This window comes from Marmota flaviventris, chromosome 6 (genome assembly GCF_047511675.1).
Source record: "Marmota flaviventris isolate mMarFla1 chromosome 6, mMarFla1.hap1, whole genome shotgun sequence".
Taxonomy (NCBI): domain Eukaryota; kingdom Metazoa; phylum Chordata; class Mammalia; order Rodentia; family Sciuridae; genus Marmota; species Marmota flaviventris.
The window spans coordinates 16290111-16317660 of record NC_092503.1 but is presented as its reverse complement, the minus strand read 5'-3'; the positions used below and the strand labels follow the sequence as shown (position 1 = coordinate 16317660).

Sequence of the window (27550 nt, the reverse complement as noted above, 5' to 3'; positions counted from 1 at the left end):
ATTAATAAGTGGAAGATTTTTTTTTTCTGTGCTCACTCAACATATGTACTTCTTATTTTTAAAAGTCTGTTTAAATCTCCTGCATCCTTTGTAGAGGCCACCTATTTTAAGATAAATTTTTGTTACACAAATTAACATTTCCTAAAACAAAAAATACTATATATAACTAAATGAAGATTTATAATTATAGAAAATTATTTTCCTTAATTCATAGCAATTATAAAAATTAAATGTTTTTACTCGTCAATTTTATAATATGTTTTCCTTAACCTTACAACTACTGTTTGTCAATGTCTTACACAAGTACCAATTCTAATATAAATACCTAAGTTAATTTGAGATAATAAGGCTATTAACTATAGGACAAACAAGTTGTAAAACTAACTTCAATCTGTACCGCTATAAATAAAGCAAGTGCAGGCTTTTTCTTTGTTAGAAGTCAGGCCCCTATGATCGGCTCAACAGGTCATGCCCTGCTTTGAAAATACATGATTCTTGCCATTTTGTCTTTATTTCTTGATAGATTACCTTCACAGTTTTTATTTCACAGCCAGCCCATTCCTCCCATGGGTACCTCACCCATGCTGGATATGAACAGGAGAGCTGTAGGCTAAGTTAGAATATGTGATGATGTGCTGCAGGCCTCTGGATTTGTACTTCAATCTTCATCTGCTCTATGGAGGAATAGCAGGGAGTAGACTGGCAGAAGACCGGTAAGGCCAGTTATTTAACCGGTAAGGCCAGTTATTTAAATCACATTTCAGAAGCTTCTTGGGAGCACCTTTAGAAAAGAAACAGGTGTTACTTCAACTCTCTGAAGAAATTCTATCTCAATTCTTCTGGGTGCTCGCCTTGGGTCATGTATTTCCCTCCATCCATTACCCAAGGATCCAACAGCCTCTATCAACCACCTCCCTTCTTTCCCACAGGCCAGAATCAGTTCCTGCCCTGCTATAGGCTTTGGTCTCAGGACTGAAGCTAATGACTGGATCTGCTCCCTGACTGGAAGTCTGCTTCTCTCCCCGATAGGAGGGTCCATAGGACCTGGGGATGCCGAGAGTCCTGTCCAAAGAGAGGGGTGTGGAACCTAGTTCCCAGACTTTGGGTGGGGTTGCAGACGACATCTTTCTTCCCCCTTCTCCCTCAACCTCTCCTTACCTGGGAGCAGCACAGCTCTAAAAGTGACTGGCCCTGCCTACTCCCTCCACTCTGGTTAAGTCAGCTGGAGCATCAGACTCCAGCAGATGCTCAGCCCCACCAGTCTCTGTAGAGGCTCTGCTCAAGGCAGAGGCTGCTGAGCTGGCTCAGGATCTGGAGTCTGCAGGAGGCTGGGTTCCCGGGCCACAGCCCAAGGGTCAAGCCTGGGGTTCTAGGAGTCCCCAGAGAGCTGGCATCCTCTGCCTTCATCCTGAACAGACTCCACTCTGTTTTCAATTCAGCTTCTGGAAATGAGCCTCCTGTGGAATGCAGCCCTGAACTCCAGCCTTCCAGGTTGGGCTGGGAAAGGCCTTCCCTGCGCCTTACCCTGGCATTAGCCATAGGACCCTCTCTCTCCCTCTCTTTTATATATGAACATAATACCTTTATTTTAAGTTTAAACTCAGTGCCTAATACATGCTAAGCAAGCACTCTACCACTGAGCCAGGACCGAGGCCCCAGGACCCTCTTCTTTGTGGGTATGAAGTCCCTTTCTCTGTACACATTGAATGGAGCTACCATGCTGCCATCTTCCAGGATTGGGTATTTCCTTCCTGTGTTCCTGTTATTTCCACACAATGCCCCACTGTGTCCCTCTCTTACAGAAATCTGGTCTGAATCAGACCTGCATCAGCTAAAACCCTTTAGAATCCACAGGCTGCCTTGGTATGGCCCCTCCTCTTTCCCATGGGCCCTGACAGGGAGGATTTCTCAGAACTCAGGGCTGAGCATGGTCAAGCTATTGCTTCCAGTGACTGGAGGCCTGATTCTTCTGTCTCACCTCAGAATGGGAAGGACCAGTCAAGGTACAGACTAGGATCTTGGGAATTCACTTTCCTGTCCTCATTGCTCCCCCATCTCCCCCACCCCTCTCTTCAATCTGCCTACAATACCTGTCAGAAAAAAATTATGATGCATCCTATGATGAGGATTCTAGTGATTAAAGGTACTGAATTCCAGTGATTAAAGGTACTGGCTGAGGACTTCTCAATGACTGTGTCTGGGGTGGTGGTTGAAGGTCCTGAAATGGAAACACAAGAGTGTTAGCCCTTCTTCAGACCAAAATATGAGGACATATCTGCTTAGATCCTGCTGCCCCAAGTCATTCAGGAAGGCAGATAGTTCCTAGATCTCTGCTATGTGGCAGCTGCTGTGACAGGTCCTGAGAAGTGAGGGAGACAGGAAAAGGGTCATGTCTTTAAGGGGCTCATATAGCTAATGGGAGAAGCCTGGGTGATCATGCAACTCATCCTTCCTGGTGGCAGAATATGAGGAGACCCATGAGGATGGTGGTGGAGAAGGGTCTCAGGAGCTGACATGTGAAGTGATTTAGAGGAATTTCCAAAAAGAGATGAGCAAATGTCAGACCAAAAGAATGTGCACTGAAAAAGAGGCATTAGGAGGTGAGAAGGGAAAAATATGGATAGACTATACCTATGAATGTTAACCCAGGTCTGATTCATGCTTGATGGAGTGTACACACACACACACACACACACACACACACACACACACGTAGCAGCATCTCATGTGAATCCCACTTCTTCCCCCTCCTGCCAGTTACCTGTTGGCTCCAACTCTGCCTCCCATTCCTTCAAGTTCTGAATCCAGGTTCTACAGTCACCTATCGAGGACCTATGTAAGAACTCGGTCACCTCCTTGTCATCTTCCCACATTTTTTTCATCCAGCTGGACCCAGGACGTATCTCTCTCCACTTTCTGTTGTCTGAGTCAAAAAGGAGCCACATCCGTCCATTGAAGCCAAACTGCCAAGAGCTGTTGGATTTATGCTGACAACACATCCTGCCCTCCAGGGTGTTCAGACCTGCCCCTATCAGAAAGAAATCAGCCTCTTTTCTTAACAAATCCTTTGTCCAACCCAGTACCACCTTCCCTGTTTTCCTTCAAATCTGGCTGTGTTCTGTCCTCCAAAACAGTTATGTCTGGGCTTTTAGAGGGACCAACATCTAACTCTTTTTTTTTTTTTTTACATGCACACAATCAATTTCCTTCAACCCAATATCAGCTCTCTTGTGCCATTGGACCATCCTTACATACCTCTGGCCATGTCATTTTCTGCTTTAATGTCAGCCAGTTTCTGTTTTAGCGTATTCCCAATATCTCTCAGTAAGGTTTTCTGCTCTTCCCAGTTGATTGTGGCATTCACTTTCCCTCCCAGGGCACTCAAGGATTTGACCTTGTCCATGCCACAGTCAAAGGAGAGAAAATTCTTCTGGTCCACCTGGGCTTGGACTGTACACCATTGCTGTCCAGGTGCTGCCTTAGGATTGATGGTGAAGTCATAGCAAAGGGAGTGAGTGCCTGTGAAGGAAAAGGGCGAATAAGGGTTGGGCTGGTGAGAAAGGACCCTTTAGGCACCCTCTCCCCATCCCTCTGAAGGGCTGAGCTGGCAGAGCAAGAATGACCCTTCCCAAGCTGTCTGCTCCACCTGTTTAGGTGGGCATGTTCCCCTCCTTTGAAGAGGAGGGGACAGCAACCTCATGTCCCAGGACATGGCCCACTTCCCCTCTGCCCTTTGAACAATGCCTACACCCAGCAGCACATCACCTTGCAATGGCGGTGCCAGGCCTGCTGTGAGGGAAGGGCCTGCCTGGCAGAGGACGATCAGATGCAGGAGAAGGGACTGTGCATGCTGAGTCATGGTGGGTGCAGTGAGGATGGGATCACAGCTGCATGAGAAAGAGTTCATAATTATGGTTCATAGCTTTTAGCTTGACTGTTAGGAGATGGCACTACTGTCCCAGGAGATTGCCTTTTTTTAGGTTGGAAAGTGATATTGTAATCTGAATGAAATGAAAAATCCATAGTTTGAAGAAAGGTAGTAAAGGAAGGAATCAGAAGTATGTGCTTTGTGGCTCAGAAAATTGTATATGCCAGGTTAGATATACTAGAAAAGCCAGAAAAATGACCAGTCCACTGTGATTTTTAAGAAAGCCTGGGAGACTCTTGTTTATCAAGTGTATTAAAAATATCTGGTATCCAAACCTGAACCAAAATTAGTGGAAAGGAAGAAATAATAAGTTCAGAGCAGAGCACAAATAAATGAATCAGAGACTAAAAAGAAGCACAAGAGAGTAATGAAATAAGGAGCTGGTTTTTCAAAGAACTAAACACAGGTGAAAAGTCAGTAGCTAGACAACTAGGAAAAGTAGAGAGAAGACTCAAATTCAGACAAGAAAAGGGAGAGATTGCAACTGACACCACAAAAGTACAAAGGATCATTTGAGATTATTAGGAACAAAGATACCCATGTTTGTTATTATTTGCAAAAATTTGGTCACCTAGAATAAATGGAAAAATTCCTTAACACTTACACATATATATCTTACCCAGGTTGAATCATGAATAAATAAAAAACTGAGCGGACCTATAATAAGTAACAAGATTGAATCAGTAATAATAGTCTTCCAGGAAAGAAAATTCCAATACAAGAGAGCTTTACTGCTAAGTTCTACCAAATATTTGAAGAACAGTTTCTAGTTCTCCTTAAGTAATTCCCAAAAATAGAAGAGAAAGAAATTCTTCCAAATACATTTGATAAAGCCAGCAATTCCATGATACCAAAACCTGAAAACACACGCAAAAACTAATCCACAGCTATTTTTTAAAAATATTTTTTTAATTGTTGATAAAACTTTATTTTATTTATTTATTTATATGTGGTGCTGAGAATCGAACCCAGTGCCTCACACATGCCAGGCAAGTGTGCTACTGCTGAGCCCCAGCCCCAGCCCCCACAGCTAATATTTTTGATGAATAAAGATACAAAAATCCTGAACAAAATACTAGCAAACTAAATTAATTGCCCACTGGAAAGATTATTCAACATGACCAAGTGGAATGCATCTCAGGGATGCAATAATGGTTCAACACTATCTAATCAATAAATGTAATATCCCACATTAACAGAATGAAGGGCAAAACCAATATAATAGATGTAGAAAAGGCATTTGATAAAATCAACATCTCTTCATGATGAAAATGCTGAACAACTAGGTATAGAAGGAATATATCTCAACATGATAAAAGGTGTGTGAAATAAGCCATCAGCAAGCATCATATCAAATGGATAAACACTGAAAGTTTTTTCTCTCAGATCTGAAACAGAAGAATGATGCCCATTTTACCACTTTTAATCAATGGAATTCTGGGAGTGCTTGCTAGAGCAATCAGGCAAGAGAAAAAATGAAGGGCATCCAAACTGGGAAAAAAGGAATAAAATTCTCACTGTTTGCAGATGAGCTGATGTTACATATAGAAAACTCCAAGGACTTCACCCAAAACTAGTAGTGGTAATAGATGAATTTAACAAAATTGCAAGATACAAAAAAAATAAAATTATTAGAGTTGTTATATACAAATAGCAATCATCTGAAATAGAAATCAAGCAAACAATACTACTTACGATAACTGCAAAAAATATAAAACCTTGGAACAAATTAAAATAAAGAGGTAAAAGATCTCTAAAATGAAAACTATAAAGCAATGAGGAAAGAAATTGAAAATCACACACACACACACACACACACAAATAAAAAGATAACCAATATTGTTCAAATGTCTATTCTACCCAACAAGATCAGCAGATTCAATGTAATCCCTACCAAAACACCAAGAGCATTCTTCACAGAACTAGAAAAGACAATCCTAAAATTTCTATGGAACCACAGAGCTCCTGAAGAGTCACAGTCATCCTGCATGAAAAGAACCAAGCAAGAGGAGTTCCATGACCTGACTTCAAAATACAGGACAAAGCTGGAGTAATCAGAACAGCATGGTGCTGACTTACAAACAGAAGCATGGACCATGGAACAGAACAGAGAGCATAGAATTCGACCCACACACCTACAGCAGCCTATTTTTGAAAAAGGTGTAAGAATGTACAGTAGAAAAAGGACAGTTTTGGGGCTGGGATTGTGGCTCAGCGGTAAAGCGCTCGCCTAGCACGGGAGGGACCCGGGTTCGATTCTCAACACCACATAAAAAAAAAAATAAAGGCATTGTGTTGTGTCCATCTTAAAAAAAAAAAAAAATTCTCTCTCTCTCTTAAAAAAAAAAAAAAAAGACATTTTTTTCTATACATGGTGTTGGGAAAACAGGGAATCCACAGGAAAAAGAATGAAACTAGACCCCTGTGGCTCTTCACTCAGAAACAATCAACTCAAAGTGGATTAAATGGGCTGGGGGTGTAGCGCAGTGGTAAAATGCTTGCTTACCATGCAGGAGAACCAGGGATTAATTGAAAAAAATAATAAAATAAAAATAAAAAAAAGGGCTGGGGATGTGGCTCAAGTGGTAACGCGCTTGCCTGGCACGCGCGGGGCGCTGGGTTCGATCCTCAGCACCACATAAAAAAACATAAAATAAAGATGTTGTGTCCACCAAAAACTGAAAAATAAATATTAAAAAAAAATAAATAAAATTTTATTTTTAAACATTTTAAGGATATTGTAATGGGAAAAGATTTTTTAGACAAGACCCTAAAAGTAGAGAAAACAAAAGCAAAAACAGATAAACAAGATGAATCAAACTAAAAAATCCTCTGCACATCAAAGGCAACAATTTTGGGAGTGAAGAGACAACCTACAGAATGTCAGAAAATATTTGCATGTTGTATATCAGGTAAGAGGTTATATATGGAACTCAAAGAACTTAATAATTAGAAAACAAATAGCCTGATTGCAAAATGGAGAAAAAAATCTGAAGACATTTCTCAATAGTGATAAGTAAATGGCCCATAGGCACACAAAACTGTGCTCAGTATCACCAGTCATCTTTGAAATGCACATCACAACCACAAGGTGACATCATCTCACTCCAGTAAGAATGACTGTTAACAATAAAACAAACAAACAAACAAAAAGTGCCTGCAAGAGAATCCTGTATATTGTTAGCGGGATGTAGATGCATAGTGGGGGAGAGGTAGGGGGGCATAGGCAACCAGGGCAAGATGGCAAGTGAGGAGGTTGGGCAGGGCCCAAACAAAGGAGCATGGGGAGGGTCTTCTGATGAGGTCAACTTCCTGCTTGACCTAAGTGCTGGTGGACACAAGTGGGGGACCCAATCAGACAGACACTTCCATATTAGCACTTCCATATTAGCACTCCCAAGCAAGAGATCCAAAAGGAAAACTAAAATAGATGCATGGACAGAGGGGGCACCAATAAATAATATTTAGGAGTGTGTAGACAGGGGAGGAGATCAGAAAAGGAGGAATTCCAGAGACCATCAAAAGAACAGGCCAAAACTCCCACTGGATTCCCAGCTCTGAGGCCCCTTTTCTCAGAGAAGTCCTCTCTATATCTCTCTCACTTTTGCAATAAACCCACTTCTTACTTTCTCAGTTTTCTGTTCTTAGAGTCTTTGCTGAATGAACACAATGATAGGTGTTTTCTAATTATTAATTATAGGTGGTAATAATAGGGCCACTAGGAAAAACAGTATGAGGTCCTTAAAAATTTAAAAATTGAACTAGCATACGATCTAGGAATTCCTCTACTGAGTAATAGCCAAAGTAAATAAATACAGTCTTTCAAAGTCATCTGCACTCCCATGTTCAATGTAACACTATTCAAAAAGGCCAAGAAACATAAACAACCTAGGTGTCAATCAAGTGATTAACAGATTTAAAGACAATATGATACATAATACAAACTGGAATACTATTCATCCATATAAAGGACAAAATCCTGTCATCTGCAACACCATTGATGGAAATGGAGATCATCATGTTAAGAGAAGTAAGCCAGAAAGACAAGTATCATATGATCTCACTTGCATGTGGAATCCAAAAAAAGTTCATCTCAGTATTTGAAATCAGATGGTGTGTACAGAAAAAGGGATAGGAGATGTTGATAGATGGGAATTAATTTGCAATTAGATAACAGTGATAATTTCTGGTGTGCTCCAGCACAGTAGAGTGACTGTAGAAAACTGTTTTTTGTTTAACTCAAGAAGCTAGAAGAGGGCTGGGGTTGTGGCTCAGTGGTAGAGCATTTGCCTGTCAAGTATGAGGCACTGGGTTTCATCCTTAACACCACATAAAAATAAAATAAAGGTATTGTGTTCATCTACTATATTAAAACCAAAACCTTAAACTAACAACCAAGCCCTAAGGAGGGGCTCAGGTTCCACTCCTGGACATCTACTCGTATCAGAAACAGAGAATGATACCAACAAAAAGGATAACTACAGACAAAGGGACACATGTAAAAAAAAAAAAAAAAGAGGAAAGAAAATCCATCTCATTTGAAGTGAAAGTCCGAGATCTCAGAAAACATGAGGAAACAGGCACGCCCCCCCCCCCCCCACAATGCTCCAACAAAGGATCCCACAGTTATGGAAGTAGATAAAAATCACAGATAAAGATAATGAAAAACTAATTATTAAAATGTCCAATGATCTAAAAGAAGATATAACAACTGAATAAGAGAATAAATGCAGACGAAAAACCATGTCAATAAAGAAACAGCGATATTGAAAAGAAACCAATGAGAATAGCTGTAAATGAATGAGACAAAGAATCGAATTAAAAGCTCCCGGGGGACAGCACCAACACGTTAGACTGCCTAGAAAGCAGCGCTTCCAGCTTTGAGGATAGAACGTCAGGCCGTGAAGACAGAGTAAGTCAGCTGACTACCCGGTACCAATGAAGAATCCAAACCAAGGTCCCGCGGCAAGGTCCCGGGCGCTGGGCTGTGCGGCTCTTCCCGCCGCTTTCCTTTCCCTCACGTGTCTCCCAGCCCTGGACGCCCCCCTTAGGCCGGGCGCCGGCACAGCATCCGCTGCAGGCAGCGCTCCCAGCTCCTGGACAGTGACGGACTTTTTCCTGCTGGGTTAGGTCCTCTGCCACTCGCCCCCATCCCCGCAGTAATTGTCTCGGGCATCAGCAAGGAAGCCACCGGTCCCGCGGCCCCCGCCCTTCACCCCCCAGCAGCCAGCCCTCCTGCTCTCCAGACCCCTTCCCTGCACCCTCTCTCCGGCCGCCCCCGCCCCGGGCCGCCCTCTCCCCCCACCTCTCGCCCGCTCCCTCCGCTCTGGCCCGCTCTCCCCGCCGCCAGCTCCACGGCCCCCCGCCGGGTCTCCCCACTCGGCCTCTCCCTCACTGCCCCCCCAACTCTCCCACGCGTCCCGACGGCTGTCGCTCCCCAGGCCCGCGCCCTCCGCTCTGGCCCGCTCTCCCTGCGGGTCCCCGCTTCTCTCCGGGTGGGCCAGGGAGGGAGAGCAGCGCGGCCAGCGTCCCCCTGCCTCTCTCCATCTTCCCCGCCCTCCAGCCTTGCTTCTTGCCTGGGACTCGCTCGCGGGGCTCTGCGTCCTCCCCAGGTCGGCGGGACGTCTGGACTCCGTCGTGCTCCGGCCACCACTTGGAAGCACTTGCCGCGTCCCGCCCGGTCCCTTTCGAGGGCTCCGAGCCCTGCTCCCCGTGCGGCCTGGTATGGGGCTCCTCCTCCTGGCGGGCGGAGAAGGTGGACGGATCTCCGGGCCGCGGCTCCTACCAGCTGGGTGTTCTGGGGGCGGGCCGCTGGGCGGCTCCTGTCCTGAGGCTGGGGATAGGCAAAGCGCTGCTCTGGCTAAACTTTGTAAGTGGCACAATACCTTTATTTTATTTGTTCATTTTTATGTGGTGCTGGGGATCAAACCCAGTGTCTCACGACTGTTAGGCAAAAGCTCTACCACTAAGTCCCACTTGCAGGGTTTTTTTTTTTCCCCCCTGGGTGTGGGATAGTTTTCAAACTTTTTTTCCCTTAATGTGTAAAGCTGTAACTGTAACAGTTACAGTTCATCTTTCGAAAGTAGCCGTCATTGCTCTAAGGCTTATTTTTTTAAAAAAATTTTTCCCCCTTCTCTCCTCTCCCCCTCTCTAACAAGTTTAGGGAGATGGTGTAATCTTTTCTTCCCCTAGTTGATTGCCCTGTAACTCACCCACTACAGGGAGGAGATGACTGCTGAAGATCTGGAAAGTGAATAGCTACCAAATTTACAAGTGAATACTAAAGCTCTCAGGGTGCACTGCTCCCCCTAGTAGAGACACCTAGAATGTAACCCTTGAAGTTCCTTTAAAAGAGTCACACTCTTTGGGATAGGAGTCCCCTGTGTTTCTCCTTTGCTAGCAAAGCAATAAAACTTCTTATTCCTTTTTTTTTTTTTTTCCAAACCGTGTCCCATTATTAAATTGGCATTGATTGGCATTGGGGACAGGGACCGAGCTTTCGGTTACATAACCACAAATTGTAGCAGCCATCCTGGGGTGGGGAGAGGCAGGGAGGAGTGAAGGGAAGGCTTCTGGGGCCCCTTTCCCACAACACTGAGGGTGAGGTGAGGCTAGGCTGCAGCAGTACCACTCTGGGCCTCCTGAGGGAGGACATCATCAAGGGAGGAGTTGGCCTCCATCTGTGCTTCACCCTCAGCTTCTGCCTGAGGATGTCTGCTCCCTGCCTCCTGCCCTGTTTGGGTTCCCTGTGCCCACCCTACCTATGCCTTCTCATCTCTAACCTTCTCTTTCTCTCCCCCTTGAGTAATGCAGTGACACATTCTCCCAAATGCCAGCAGACTGGCCTCAAAGCAAGAAATAGTGTTTTTCCTGCTGCCCTTTCTCTGGGCTGACCATCCCCCCTTGCCTATTGTCCTTTTGTTTGTCCCATTTCCCAAAGCTGGAGCTCAGTGAGGCACCAGAGACTGAGACAGTGACCAGGGAGAGTGCACACAGGTAGAATTTAGAATTTGAGATTCATTTATTCCATGCCAGAGGCTAGACAATGACTCAGCAAGAATGAAAGGATTCAAGGTCTCTGGCCCAGCTAGCATCCCAATTGTAAACAGTTCCCACCTGAGCCATTTAGCACCCTCCTTTCTTTGTGATTTGGGGTAGTTTGCTTTTCCAGTGGTGAGGTAGGGGTGGTTTGCCTGTGGAGCACTCTCCCTCCTTCCTCCCCTCCAGTATGGGTTAGAACATTGCTGGGTTGGAGACCAAGGGGACCCATAAAGCTAGAACCTCCTAAGAAGGTCTCCCTTCCTCCCTCTCCAAAGGGCTGCCAGGGGGAGTGAACTTGTAAAGACAAAACACCTGTTATCTGGGGCTTGAAGACAGCCCCACTTTGTTATTATTCTTGGATGACAAGGCTTGGGTGTCCTAGAAGCAGCATATTGAAACCAGAATTAGACAGGCAGTCAACATAGATAGGTAAATTGAGTCAGGAGGCCAATTTTGAGTGAGTCTGGCAAGTTGGAAACTGTCCCCTGAAGGACTGAAATGTTAATTCCTTCAGAGCCCTTCCTCCACCCTTATCAAGAACCTTCCAACCTGTTGCTAAGGTAACCTGTCCCAGGAATTGCCCCTCACTACAAGAGCCATAAAGTTGTTAATTACTGTGTCCTGGGCTTCATGGTCCTGCCCTTCAACCCATCTGTTTCTCACCTTTGGTCCGCCCTGGGCTTAGTCACTAGGAGAAAGATAAGGGGAAGAGAGCAGGAGAACAAAGGAAGCCTAGGACATATAAAATGGGCAGAACACCTCGCCTCTGGGGATACCAGCTGTGGCCCCCTTCTCCCTTCTGGGAGACATCTGTGGTACCCCTTTTTAAATAAACCCTGCTTTATATGCTTGCCTCAGCGTGCTTCTCTGTGAGGATGGTCTTAGGCCTGAGCCTAGGCAACTCCATTTCAAAAAACTCCAGTTTGAAACCTGCAGTCTCACCAGGCACATCTAACAGAACTCTTCAGTATGGCCCTCAGACAAGTTACTTCCTCTCACCCTGATAAACAGCATGAAGTCTCTGGCAGACTGTCCTCTCTGATTAATGGGAAAGGTGAGAAGATCAGGGTGGAGACCACCAGAGCAGATGTTTCTGACCCCAGGGTAAATGATGTCATGGAGAAATGGGTGGTAGCTGATAAGGATTGAAAGGGGGGTCAAAAGCCCCCAGATTTAGTATAAATAATAGAGCTAATGAACAGGGATTCAGCCAGCCCAAACAAGAATGCATTTGAGCTGGAGAGACTGATGAGGACCTGGACTGACATCCCATCACTTGTCATCATTTTCCTGATCCTCTGCATGATCCTCACCATTCTCAAACTCTACCACCTCATCTGGACCCTGGTGAGAGCTGCAACTTCTCCCTATGACCTACTCTCCTCAACCGGTCGTCCACTCCACACCAGGAGAAGCCTGCCTTGGTTCTGGACTCATCACTGTGGTCTGAGTGAGTGTGAATCTGCTGGACATAAAGCCTAAGGCTTAAGACTTTTGAACTTAGCATGCAGAGGGAAAGCCTTTCATGATTAAGTGTTTGCAGTGCTTAGAATTAATCTAGAATTGTTTGCTGTGAACTGATTATGTCTATTGCAGTGCCTAGCATTAGGGATTGCCATTTTCTTGATTAGGACCCTATAGAGTGAAATTGTATTGAATAATTTGAGTGAATAAAGCATTGAATAGGGGCAGAAGCATGTGGACATTCTTTATTTCTTCATACATCGTGATTTTGCCCCCTTGCAACATTCTCTAATGTTCAAACTACAACATTTGAGGGAGCAGAGTTTATCATCAGTAACTGGAGGTATCAATATCACCAATTATATCTTTTGGTAATAAAAATAAAATAAAAATGGAAGATCATGATCAGAATGTATAAGAACTCTGAGATAGCATCAAGAGAGTAAGCCTGAGAATAATTGGTATAGAAAACAACATGGAGATACACAGTATCTTATTTTCAATGAGATAGTAACAGAAAAAATTTCCCCATATCAGAAATTAGATAGACAACTACATACAGAAGGCCTATAGTACCCCATTTGGTCAAGATCAGCACAGAACTTCTCAAATACCATCATAGTCAAACTACCTAATATAGACAATAAGGAAAGAATATTAAAAGCTGAAAGAAAAAAATATTATAGGTAAGCCAATAAGGTTCACTTCAAATCAGACTGTAAAATCAAGATATTTCAAGTTCTAAAAGAAAACAATGGCCAGACAAGATTTTTATATACAGCAAAGCTTTCTTTCAAAATCAATGGGGAAATAAAATCTTAAAGTAAAAGAAGTCATGACCACCAAGCCAGCACTACAAAAAATACTCCCAAGTTAAATTGCACACACAGGAACCACCGCTCCCCCTCTGCCAAAAAACAAAACAAAACAAAACAAAATAAAAAAAACTCCCCAATAGATGAAGATCACTAGAAGAAAAACAACCAAATGAGGATCAAGACAGAATTAAATATAGCAAACAAAGCAAAAGGCAGGAAACTACAAACATGTCCATAATAACACTGAATGCAAATGGTCTCAATTCCCTAATTCAAAGACATAGATTGGTTGAATGGATCTAAAACTAAGATCTAATTATTTTCTATTTGCACTAGACTCACAGGAAAAGACATCAGCAAGCTGAGGGTAAAAGGATGGAAAAATTGTTTCATGCAAATGGAGTTCAAAAACAAGCAGGAGCAGCTATTCACATCTGGCAAAGCAGATTTCAAGCACAATTAATTAGAAGGGACAAAGAATGCCACTACATAGATAAATGGAGCAATTCAATAAGAAGATATAACAAGAGTAATGTATAAATCCCAAATGCCAATATAGTTAATTACATAAAAAGAATAACTTATTGACATTCAATTTCCCATAGACCCCAATACAATAATACTGAGTGATTTTAACATGCCCTTACCATCAATAGAGATGTCATTCAAATGTGAAATCAATAAAGATTTCTTCAACCTAAATAATGGTATAAATCAAATGGATCTAAAAGACATCTACAGAATATATCACCCTCAAGCAGCTGAATTTACCTTCTTCTCAGAAGCTCATGGAACCTTATCCAAAATAGACCATAATCTAAGTCTCAATGTACATCTTAAAATACCAAAAAATTGTCATAATGGCATGAATCCTTTAGGATTATAATGGAATGAAACTAGAATTTAATAGTAAGAAAAAAGAATAGATACCACATAAATACCTGGAGATTGAATACTCTGAAATGAATAATGATCACAGAAGAAATTAGAGAAAAAATCATGAAGTTCTTAGAGACAAGTGTGAAGTGAGATACAATATATCAAAATCTCTGGGATAGTATGAAAGCACTTCTAAGGGAAAAATTCATAGTGCAAAATGGCAATCTTTAAAAAATGGAGAGATCCTAAATAAATAATCTTATGCTCCATTTCTAAGCCTTAGAAAAGGAAGAACAAACTAATCCCTAAAATAATGAAATTGAGAATTAAAAAAATATACAGGATCAGTACAGGAAATGGTTGGTTCAGATTGATAAACCCTTAGCCAAACTCACCAAAAGAAAAGGAGAGAGAAGCCTTTTAAAAAAAGGATGAAAAAAGAGATGTTATCACAGACATTTCTGAAATTCAGAGGATCATCAGAAACTATTTTGAAAATGTATACTCCAATAAATTGGAAAACCTAGAACACACTGAATAAGTTCTAGACATATACAACCACCCAAAGTGAACCAGGAAGACATAGAAAACCTATATAAACTAATAACAAGTAATAAAATTGAGATGACAATTAAAAGTCTTCCAACAAAGAAAACCCCAGGACAAGATGGATTCTCAGCTGAGTTCTCCCATACCTTTAAAGAAGAAATAACACCAGACTTTCTCAAATTATTTCACAAAATTGAAAGGGAGGGAATACTCACGAATCCACTCTCCAAAATTAGTATAATCCTGATACCAAAACCAGACAAAGATAAATCAAGGAAAGAAGATGTTCCCTGAAGAACATAGATATAAAAATAGATATAAAAATCCTTAATAAAATGTTAGCAAACCACATAAGAAAACATTTTAAGAGGATAATACACCATGATCAAGTGGAATTCATCCCAGGAATGTAAGGTCTGTTCAACATGTGCAAATCAATAAATGCAATTCTTAGCCAGGTGTGGTGATGCATGCTTGTAATCTCAGTGACACGGGAGGTGAGACAGGAGGATCCCAAGTTCAATGCCAACCTCAGCCTTGGGGAGGCACTAAGCAACTCAGTGAGAAACTGTCTCTAAATATAATACAAAATAAGGGGTGGGGATGTGGATCAGTGGTTGAGTGCTCCTATGTTCAATCCCTGGCATGCCCAAAATAAAATAAAATAAATGTAATACTCCACACAGATAGAATTAAGGACAAGAATCATGTGATCATCTCAATAGATGCAAAAAAGGCCTTTGATAAGAAACAGAACCCTTTCATGTTAACCTGGAGAAACTAGGTATAGAAGGAACATACCTCAATATTATAAAGACTTGATAACAAACCCAAAGCCAATATCATACTGAATGGAGAAAAACTGAAAGCTTTTTCTCTAAAATTAGGAATATTACAAGGATGTCCACTTTCACCACTTCTATTCAATTTAGGTTTTGAAACTCTACCCAGAGCAAGTAGACAAAGGCAGGAAATTAAAGGGATACAAATAAGAAAAGAAGAAGTCAAACTATTTCTGTTTGCTGATGACATGATCCTATATCTAGAAGACCCCAAAAATGTTCACCAGAAGACTTTCTAGAAATGATAAATGAAATCATCAAAGTAGCCGGATATAAGAACACATTTATAATAGTTTCCTATACTCCAACAGTGATTCAGCTGAGAAGATGATAAGGAAAATCACTTTATTTAAAATAACCTCAACAAACAAACAAAAACAAAACCCCAAACCAAGAACCAAAACCCAAACCAAACCAAAGCATCCAAACCCTTGGGAATTAATCTAATCAATGAGATGAAGATCTCTACAATGAAAAGCTTAGAACTCTTAAGAAAGAAATTGAAGAAGGCCTCAGAAGACGGAAAGACCTCCCTTGTTCTTGGAGAGGCAGAATCAATATTGTCATAATGGCCATACCTCCAAAAGTAAAATATAGATTTAATATCATTCCTATTAAAATACCAATGACATTCTTTACTAGTACTCTAGAGAGAAGTAGTTCCAAAATTCATTCAGATGATTAAGAGACCCAGAATAGCCAAAGAAACCCTGAGCAAGAAGAGCAATAGAGGAGGCATCACAATACTTCATTTCAATTATACTGTGGAGCTAGAGTAACAAAAATTACATGGTATTGTCATCAAAATAGACACAAACACCAATGGAAGAGATTAGAAAACACAGAGACAAATCCACTTAGATACAGTCATCTGATCTTTGACACAGGTGACAAAAATATATGTTGGAGAAAAGACAACCTTTTTCAGCAAATGATGCAGGGAAAACTGGATATCCTCATGTAGAAGAATGAAATTAGATCCCTTTCTCTCACCCTGCATGAAAGTCAAATCAAAATGGATCAAAGACTGAGGAATTAGACCAGAACCTTGCAACTGCTAAAAGAATACATGGGTCAACACTCTATCATATAAGTGCAGGCACTTACTTCCTTAACAAAACCACTAAGGCTTAAGAAAATGAAAAGTCAATAAATGTGCTGCCATCAAATTAAAAAGCCTGGCACAGAAAGAAAATGATAGAAAGCATGATGAGAGAGCCTACACAATGAAAGAAAATCTTCGTCAGCTGTTCCTCTGACAGGGGATTAATATCCAGAATATATAAAGATCTAAAAAAAACATAACACCACGCTAGGCAAGGTGGCACATACCTGTAATCCCAGTGGCTCAGGGACCTGAGGCAGGAGGATTGCATGTCCAAAGCCAGCCTCAGCAACTTAGTGAGGCTGTGAGCAACTTAGTGAAACCTGTCTCAAACTAAAAAATAAAAAGGGCTGGGGATAGGGCTCAATTGTTAAGCATCTCTGGGTTCAATCCCTAGTACCAAAAAACAAAAAACTTAACACACACACACACCCCAAGTAACCAACCCAGTACCTGATTTGGGAAATTTTTTGTTATTAGTTTACTGAATCATTCCTTAACTTGTATTGAATGCCTATTTGTGTATATAGTTCTCCCAGAGACTCAAAGGCAAAGAAAATATTCCTCCTTTTTTTACAGCCCATCATCCCAGTGTGAAAGTCAGAGAGACCACCTTCTGCCCACATCTGGTGTCATTCTTCTGTAGCCAGAGCTTTTAGTACAGATAAGAGAGGTTCATATCATCTGGGAGAGGTTGAGGGAACATGATAGAAGATGACATTAAACTCATTCCTGAAGAAAAGTTACTACTTGATGGGTGGAAAAAATAATGTAAATAGAGAGATGAGCAGGAGCTAGTGCTGTTATGCATACTGTGGTGGGGACAGCAAGCAGGGCAGGACAGTGAACCATGGCCCTGCAGGTCAGCTTAGCGAGAAAGAGGATCAAGAGGTTCCATGGGAAAGGAAAGATAAAGGACAGCTTCATGGGGACATACAGACTCCCAGAGAAAGCTCACCAGGAAATCTTTGGCAATTCATTGTCTGGAAAAGGAAGGAAAAGATAAAGCAGAAGAGACAGGGATAGAAGTTAAAATTCCTTGAACACACTTGGTTTTGTAAATTTTACTTTGGGCATATGACATTATTTTATATAAATAAAAACCAAAAATTAAATATTACAAAAAGTTATCCCTGAAAAGCAAAGGCAAAATGAATCTGTCTGTATATAAATTTTATCACAAAATCTCACTCTGGAAGTAGGTCCTAGGTAAATATTCCTAGACATAACTCAGTTACATTTTACACTTTTCCAGAAAGATTCCTTCGCAGGAAGATAATATTTCTATGTGTACCCTTTTTTCGACCCATGGATTTTCAATTGGTTCAGACAAGTTACCATAGTCCTTTTATTTATTTATTTATTTACTTATTTATTTTCAGTATTGGAGGTTGAACCCAGGGCCTTGTACATGCTAGACAGGAGTCACACCACTGAGCAACATCCCCAGCCCTACAGTAAATTCTCATCACTGTCACTGGGTTCCTATTGACAATCTCAGTCTGATTATTTGTAACATTAGGGAAGTTTTATGACTAATTCATACCACTGTGGCTTTTCATGTATATTTTTCCTATAAGGGAATAAGCAAACATGAAATAGGTTATGAAAATGTTGATTTCCTTAATAAAATAGGGATGTGTATGTAGAAACACTTACTTTAAAAACATATAAAAAGACTACATATGCTCAGATGAACCCAGGTTATAGCCATAATTTTGTACCTTGAAGATATTCTTAGACCAACTCATAAAGATTCATTTTTCTTTTTAACTCTGCATGACATTTAATGGTTGCAGTAGCTATACTTGTAACAACATCAATTTTTTTCTATATAATTTTGTAGCATAAATTCCCAGATACAGAATTGTTGTGAAAATGTATATAACTTAAGTTTATCATTTTGATCAATTAGAATATTGACTAAATACTTTTAATAAAGACCAAACTTTGGAAAAAGGATGTCTAATCCACTGATAGTGGGACTGAAAATTGGTACAACTTTTCTGAAGGATAATGTGACAATATTTATCAGTGCTTAAAAAAATAAAGAATAAAATTAAAAATATATATTCACATTTGTTTATATGTGTTTAAAAATTTCCTAGTAGAATAGCAAATATTCCAATAAAAGTTCAAATCTTGAGTATGAGATCAAAGAGAGTAAATGTAGGAAGAGTTGGGAATTTATAGTGTGTTAGCTTTCCATCACAGTAACAAAAGTCTGAGATAATCAACTTACTAAAAGAAAAGGTTTATTTTGGCTGACAGTCTTGGAGGTTCTGATCCATGAACAAGTGGCCTTGGGGCTTTTGACATGTGGTTAGGCAGCATGGTGAGAGCTGTGGCTTTTCATGTATATTTTTCCTATACCACTGTGGCTTTTCATGTATATTTTTCGTGTAAGGGAATAAGCAAACATGAAACAGGTTAGGAAAATATTGATTTCCTAATAAAATAGGGATATGTATGTGTAACATTTAATGTGACATTGAATTCAATTTACAACTAAAGAGAGCATGTGTCAAGCCCAAACCACTAAGCTGATGTCCAGGAAGCAAAGAGAACAGGAGCTAGGGCTAGGCTCCCACAGTCCTTTTCAAGGGCACACTCCCAGTGACCTAAAGACTTCCCATCAGGCCCAACCTCTTAAAGGTTCCTCCATGGTAGGGACTAAGCTTTAACACATGGACCTTTGGGGAACATTCAGAATCCAAACTATAGCACACGGAGAACATTTTAAAATGTTTTGATCATCAAATATATAAATATGTTAAGATGAAGAAGTATGAAAAACTGAAATCATTCAATCTGATAATTATGTTGCTATGACTTAATTTTAATTAAATAATCAGAGATGATAAATGTTTAACTATAGGGATTATTTATCATAGAATCATTGTAGAATAAATAATGTTCCACTTACAACATGGGAAATTATACTACTATTAAATGTAATCATTTTGAGATATGTTTGTTAGCATGAGTAAATATAATATCCAGTGGAAAATGTGTGGCCCAAAATATACGTAGCATGGTAATATTTTTATGTTAAAGTATGATTCTTTTATATCTAATTTACATAGAGTTTTTATCATGAAGAGGTTTTGAATTTTATCAAAGGCTTTTCTTGCTCATATTCCTGTATGTGTTGAGATGCCCATGTGATCTTTATCCTTGATTCTATTATGTGGTATATTACATTTACTGATTTGTGTATGTTGAGCCAATCTTATATCTCTGGAATAAAACTAACTTGATCATGGTGTGTTAACATTTAATGTGACATTGAATTCAATTTACAACTATTTCGTTGACAATTTTTGTATCTGTTTTCATCAAGGATATCAGTCTATACTGTTCTTTTTTGTTATGTCCTTACCGTGTTGTAGTAGCAGGCTAATACTGGCTTCGTGGAATGAGTTTGGAAGCATTCCTTCCTTTCTATTTTATGGAATACTTTAAGGAGCTCTGGTATTTGTCTTTAAAATGTGGAAGAACTCAGTTGCAAATTCCTCTGGTCCTGGGATTTTCTTTGTTGAAAGAATTTTTGTTACTGCTTTACTCTCATTGTCTTGTTATGGTCATTGATCAATTTGTTTTTAAAAACATCTCCTTGGATTAGTTTTGGTAGGTCATAGGTGTCTAGAAGTTTTTCCATTTCTTCTAGATTTTCCAATTTATTGTTACATAACATATCAAAATAATCGCTAATGAGCCCTTGGATTTCAATAGTACCTGTTGTAATATCCTATTTTTCATCTCTTATTTTTTCATTTACATCTTTTCTTTCTTTTGGTTAGTTTGGCTAAAGTTTGTCAATTTTGTTTATCTTTTCAAAAAACCAATTCATTATTTCATTGATCCTCTGTATTGTTCTTTTAGTCTATTTCATTTATTTCTGTTCTGATTATTATTACTTCTATCCTTCTACTGACGGGGGTTAATTTGTTTTTCTAAAGCCTTGAGATGCATCATTAAGGTTTTTTTTTTTTTTTTTTGAGATCTTTCTGTTTTTAATGTAGGCACTAATGAGTATAAATTTCCTTCTTGGGCTGGGGCTGTAGCTCAGGGGTAGAGGACTTGCCTCACATGTGCGAGACCCTGCATTCGATCCTCAGCACTACATAAAAATAAATAAGTGAAATAAAGGTATTGTGTCCAACTACACCCCAAAAGGAAATATTTTAAAAAATTTCCTTCTTGTATCTGCTTTTACTGTTGCAAAGATTCTGTGTTTCCCTTTTCATTTGACTCTAAAAATTTTTAAATTTCCTTTTTGCTTTCTTGAATGATTGATTGCTCCGTCAAAATTGTCTTGCTCACCATCTGAGAGTTGATAAAGTTGTCAAACAGATATGTTAGAGAAAAGACAGCCTATTTTGGTGGGGGTGGGAGTGGGGGGAGTACCAGAGACTAAACTCAGGGGCACTTGACCACTGAGCCACATCCTTACCCCTATTTTATATTTTATTAGAGACAGAGTCTCATTGAGTTGCTCAGCACCTTGCTAAATTGCTGAGACTGGCTTTGAACTTGCAATCCTCCTACCTCTGCCTTCTGAGCCACTGAGATTACAGGCATGTGCCACCATGCCTGGCTAAAAGACAATCTTTTAACAAATGGTGGAGGGAAAAGTGCATTTTCATATGTAGAAGAATGGAATTAGAACTGTATTCTCACCCTGCACAAAAGTCAAACAAAAAAGATCAAAGACTTAGGAATTAGACCAGAAAACTTGCAACTGCTAGAAGAAAACATAGGTTCAATATTCCAACATAGAGGTATAGGCCCTGACTTCCTTAACAAGACCCCCAAGGCTCAAAAAATAAAGCCAAGAACAAGTAAGTAGGATGCCTTCAAATTAAAAAGCTTCTACACAGCAAGGGACACAGGAACATAAAGAGAAAGTCTACACAATAAAAGACATCCTTTGCCACTGTTCCTCTGACAGAAGATTAACATCCAGAATATATAAACACCTCAAAAAACTTATCACCCCAAAACCCAAATAACTCAATCAATAAATGGGCAAAAAGAACTAGACAGATATTTCTCACAAAAAGAAACACAAATGGCCAACAAATATTTGAGTAAAATATTCAACATCTCTAGCATCAGAGAAATACATCAGAGAAATGCAAAACTACACCAAGATTTTATCTCATTCCATTCAGAAGGACAACTATCAAGAATACAGATAATAATAACAAATGCTAGTGAGGATGTGGAGGGAAAGGTACACTCACACATTGTTGTTGGGACTGCAGATTAGTACAACCACTCCAAAGAGCAGTATAGAGATTCCTCAAAAAACTAGAAATAGAACCTCCATACAACTCAGCTATCCCACTTCTTGATCTTTATTTAGAAGAACTAAAATCAGCATACTATAGTGACACACCACTTTAATGTTTATAGCAGCACAATTCACAATAGCCAAATTATGAAATCAGCCCAGATACCCATCAAGAGATGAATGAATCAAGAAAATGTGGTATATAGACACAATGAAGTTTTACCCAGCCATAAAGAATAATGAAATTATGGTATTTTCCAGTAAATGCATGAAAGTGAAGAATATCCTGCTAAGTGAATTAAACCAGACTCAAGGGTCAAATATTTGTTTCCTCTTGTATTTGGAAGCTACAGAGAAATAAGGGAAAGAAGGTATCGGGGAGAATCAGATATCATAACTATACAGGAAGATCAGTGGAGTAGAAGGAGATAGGGAGGGGGAAGGACAGACAAGGTAGGAAATGCATCATCATTAACAAAATGATGTTATGTGCATATGTAAATATACCACAAGGAGCTTCATCTTAATGTGTGTGTGTGGAAAGCATCAATCAAGAATGGATAAATAGATGAGTTTGGGCAGGTTCACTGGAGGAGGACTTGGGTGAAGAGTGGGGGGAAGAAAGGGAACCGAAAAGGAGTGGGTCAGATTCCATGCATGTGTGATTGTGTTGGGATGATCCAGCTACCATGAATAACTATAATGCTCTAATAAAAATTTTTAAAAAAGGATTTTGAAATTTACAGAGATATATGTTCAAACTGCTTTGAACAGTATATAATGTACACATGTATTAAAACTTCACATGGAACCCCTTGATATGTATAATTCTTATGTTTTTGATGTGTTAGTTAATAACATAAAACAAAAAGTCTGCTCACAAGGGCACCAGCATTGTCTAGAAGGTCACTGATATGATTGCTAAAGGTTGGGATCTGTGGTGGAATGTCTGGTTTCAGAACTGGGATCCTAAAAGTAAAGGGGGGAAAAATACTGATAGACCCCAAATGGAGGCCATGAAAAGATAGAAGGAAAATGTGTGCAATGGTGCATACAGTCAGAAAGGAGGAAGCCAGGCAGGGGCCTGAACCTCAGGGAGCTAAGCCTGGGGCTGAGAGATCACAGGGAACCACATGGCAAAGCACCTGGCAGGCAACTCAGATTCTGCCTGATTTCAAGAAGTAAAGCAAAACTCAAGGATGGATGATCAGGAGACTGAAAGTTTATACCCACCAAAAGTCTGGTTTTTTGCTCAGTTTCCAGACCTTGGCCATGTTTCAGAGCCTAAACTCATTCCTAGGAGGAGAGCCAGGCTCCTATCTGGGGAGAACCTCTAACACCAGAGCCAGTTCAGTGTCCCCTTTCAGCCTGCCCCCCAGGGCCATCCACACATTCACTTTGGTCTCTGTGCATAGAGAAACAAAATATGCAGACATGCATCCTGTAGACAATGTGAGCTGAGCTCATATTGAATCTATCACCATGGCCCCCTGGTACTGAGAAGTTTCACATGGAGTCAGGAATAAATGGACCTGTCCCTAGTCCAGCTAATAGGGGTCATTTCAAATTCCCTGAATTTGTAATAGAAATGCACAATCATGGGCTTAGTGAATCAGCACTACCCTAGGGAAAGCCAAGTACAATCTTTTCATACTGCCTTTTGTTAGACCAGGACGCAAAGAAAAGACCACTGACTCCAATTAAAATCAAATTAGAGCAGCTTTTTCTCTCACTGTTCTGGGCAAGTTAACTCCTCAAGGATAACACCTGAGAAGGGGAGGGCTTCTTCTCCCCTTTCTTTCCTCCCCCTGCCAGCTGTTACCATGGAGCCCAATTGTAACTTATCTTAAAAATGTAGACATCTCTGTGAAGCCCCAGCTTAAGGCCAGAGGCCTTGTTTGTACATTTCTACAAACTACTATACTGGATACGTTTGTGAAAAACTAGTAAGGGGGTATCCAGCACCTGGAGTGTTCATATCTTTCTGGTCAGTGGCCAAGTAAAACAGGGCAACATGAAAATAAGAAGTTTATCTACATTGAACTCTTTTGCAGAGACTCTTTTGCTAACCTAAAATCAGCCATGGTGAAGAGGGCTTTTCTGTGGAGAAAGTGGGTGCCACTTCAGTACAACTACTTTTAAAAATAAGCTACTTGGGAAATTAGGAATGAAACCACCATATGATCCAGCTATCCCACTTTTTGGTATTTATCCAAAAGAACTGAAGTCAACATACTATAGAGATAAAGGTATAACCATATTTATAGCCGCACAATTGACATAGCCAAATTATAGATCCAGACTAGTTGTCTGTCGACAAATAGGTAAAGTAAATGTATATACACACAATGGAGTTTTATTCAGCCCTAAAGAAGAGCAAAATTATATCGTTTGCAGAAAAATGTATGAAGCTGGAGGGGATCATATTAAGTGAAATAAACCAGACTCCAGAAAGTTAAGGGTCATATATTTTTTCTCATATGGAGGCCAAGGGAACAAAACAAGACAAAAATATGAAAATAGAAGGGAGACCAGTAGGGTAGAGAAATAGGATCAAGGGGTGGGAGGATGGGAGGAAAGGGGAGGTACTAGGAAATGAAAATTTTCACATTGTGTTATACATATGCATGTAGGAGAAGAATATGTCATAATGAATCCTACTATTATTTTTAAATTTTATTTAATTTTTTTTAGCCATGCCTTGGGCTCAAACACAGGGCCTTGTAAATTCTGGGCAAGCACTCTATCACCCAGCTATGCTCCTGTGACTTGAAGCTTGCTCAGGAAATGTTGCAGTGAATTGGGTTGACATTTTACATACCCCAGGATCAGAAGTGTCTTTGGGAAATGAGAGTATAGTTATGTGTAATTATAAGGCAGCAATTTAAAAAGGAGAAAAAAAATTTGTATAAAATATTTGCAATGGTTTATTATAATTTAACATAATAGTGAGATGTATGTCATATTCAAACCTGCAAGTAGCACAATCCGGTCGATTTTGTAATCCAGTACTTCCCTACCCCCTCCCTTCATTCCTCCCTCTCCAGCCCTTCCTTTACTCTATTGTTTTCTCTTTGATAAACCCAGCCTAATTCCCTCTTAAGGTCAGGAGCCATCTTGTCAAAAGTCATAAAAGATTCATTTCTGTTTTCTGTAAAATATTAGGATTTCTATTTGGCCTGGCCATATTCTGATGTTTTAAACTTGCTTGGAATGCCTGTCTGTGCCTTGAACTCACCCATGCCTGGCTTTTCCCTGACCAGATAACAACCCTCTCTGAAACCTCAGTGGCGCCATCACCAAGAATCGCCTCGGAACTTTCTATGAGACAGAATGGCCCACCTTTGGAGTCAGCTGACCCCCTGAGGGCACCTTTGATCCCCAGGTGGCATGGGCTATAACCAATGCCACTCTTGGCAATCCTGGTCACCTAGATCAGATAGGATATATTCTACCCTGGGCAGAAGTGACAACTAATCCACCCCCATGGATGAAGGTATGTAGGGTCCAGAATGGATAGGGAGGACAAGCCCTGATGGTGACCAGAAAAACTCCCCTGGGCCTCTTAACCAAGAACTCTGTTCTACAGGATGCTCAGGAGGACTCCCTTCCCCCACCCCCCCATACACTTCAGCTCCTCTTCATCTTCCTGCTGCCAGTTGAACCTGCCCCACCAACTGCCTCCCTCCCCCACCCCTTAACCACTTTCACAAACACCTCATTCCACCACTTCTTCCACTCCACCTTCTCCAAAGAACCAGCCTCTGTTCTTTCTCCTCCCCATACCTGACAGGGTCACCCTTATGTAAGATCTCACTCAATTCCTTCCCCTGGTCTACCTGTGGGCTCCATTTCTATTTCTATCCCAGAAGTAGAGGCAACTCCTGCCTTTGTCCTTCCTCTCTGCCAGGTTCCAGAAGGTTGCTATATGTATGTTCCATTTTCCTTGATGGATCTTTACAACTGGAAAAACCAGAATCCCTCATTTAGTGTGGGATCCTAGTTCCCTGATTTCGCTGGTGGATTCTTTCTTCTTTAATCACCTCCCTACCTGGGAGGACTGCCACAGACTCTCCACCCTCTTCACTACAGAGGAAAGGGAGCGAATCCTGGTAGAAGCAGCTAAAGCGCTGCCTGGAATAGGCTCTCTTAAAGTGATGAGAAAACACAAGTGATCGACCTTGCTTTACCTAAAAGGAGACCAGACTGGGACCATGGAACAGCTGAAGGTAGGAGAACACTCAGAGAATACACCAGGCTCTGTTAGAGGGTCTTAAGAGTGCAGCTTGCAAGCCCACCAATCTTTCTAAAGTAGCAGAGGTAAAATAAAGCCCAGACAGTTGCCTTCAGCATTTCTCTAATGGCTCCTAGAGGCATACCGTCTATATACCCCTATAGACCCTGAGGACCCGACAAACCTGAAGGCGATTAACCTGGCTTTTGTAACTCAGTCAGCCCCAGACATCCATAAAAAGATTCAAAATATAAATGGCTCTGCAAGGAAGAACAGGTCAGAACTACTAGAGATAGCCCAAAAGGTGTTTGAAAAATAGAGGCAGTCAGGATGATCTAGTCAGGATGATAAAGAAAGTAAATTGAGCCTGATAAACTCAGCCTAATACCCTCTTAAGATTATATAAGATTTATAGTAAAGATTCGGCTTTACTATAAATTACTGCGATTTCTAAACTTGCTTGCAATGCCTGCCGGTCCCCTGGACTCACCCATGCCTGACTTTCCCTGACCAGATAACAACCCTCTCTGAAACTTTGGTGAGATCTCATAAATCTTGGCCTTCCCTGGCCAGATAATGATCCTCCTGAGGCTCTAATGACCTTCATAAATATGACCTTCATAAATTCTGATGTTGGGGCCAGCAAAAATATAAACTAGCCTTTGTGTTATGCTCATCAGAGTTTTGTTATCTGTAAGTTCTCAAACCTCCCTTTGTGTAACTTTCTGGGCTATAAAGTTGCACTCCTGGAGAGCTGCAGGGCTGTCTTTTGTTCCTGTGGTTTGGGGTTGGGAGAGGCAGCCTGGCTAGTTGAAGTTATAAGCTTGCTTTAATTTGATTTCAATTGGAGTAGGTGGTCTTTGCGTCTTTGGTCTAACAGAACCTGTCGTCCGAGATGTGGACCCTTGGGACAGAGCCCGCAGGGGACGTTTGGGGACTGAGGAGGAGAAGGAGGTGTCCCCTTAAGTTCCATCCCGGAACTCACCGGCCCACTTCGCCCAAAGTAAGGCGGGAACTGAGTGAGGACGCCAAGAAAGAGCGCCCCTGAGGCACCGCCAAGGGTCGGGAGCTCAGGAGCCCTGCCAGACCTGCCTCCTGGCACCGGGCCATTAAAGCCCGAGGCCCTCCGCCCCTGTGCCCGGCGCCCTCGTTTCCCTCTGCTGTCCTGGCAGAGCCATCAGTGGCCAGGTGCTGGACCCCGCCCGCCTGGATTCCTTCTTCCAGTGACAGCGCAGGGCAGGACATGTCCCCAGCGACTCCCGCTGCCTTCTTATCGCAGGCTTTAGCCGCCCTGCCCCGCAGTGGCACTCGCAGTGCCGCCCTGGCTGTTACCTGGATAAGGTGGACCCAAAGCAAAGGGTAAAGTTGGAGCCTCCAGCCTCATCCTCTTC

At 41.1% G+C, this 27550-nt stretch overlaps 1 protein-coding gene across 1 annotated transcript; it reads right to left on the bottom strand.

Moving 5' to 3' along the window:
- Positions 1–433: 433 nt before the first annotated feature.
- On the bottom strand, positions 434–27550 carry LOC139706183 (UL16-binding protein 1-like). Its single transcript, XM_071613870.1, has 6 exons — positions 27492–27550; positions 3766–3887; positions 3256–3519; positions 2762–3028; positions 2091–2218; positions 434–781 (listed from the first exon to the last, which is right to left on the bottom strand). The coding sequence occupies exons 2-5, from the start codon at positions 3857–3859 to the stop codon at positions 2094–2096; spliced, it is 750 nt and encodes a 249-aa protein (XP_071469971.1). The 5' UTR covers positions 3860–3887; positions 27492–27550; the 3' UTR covers positions 434–781; positions 2091–2093.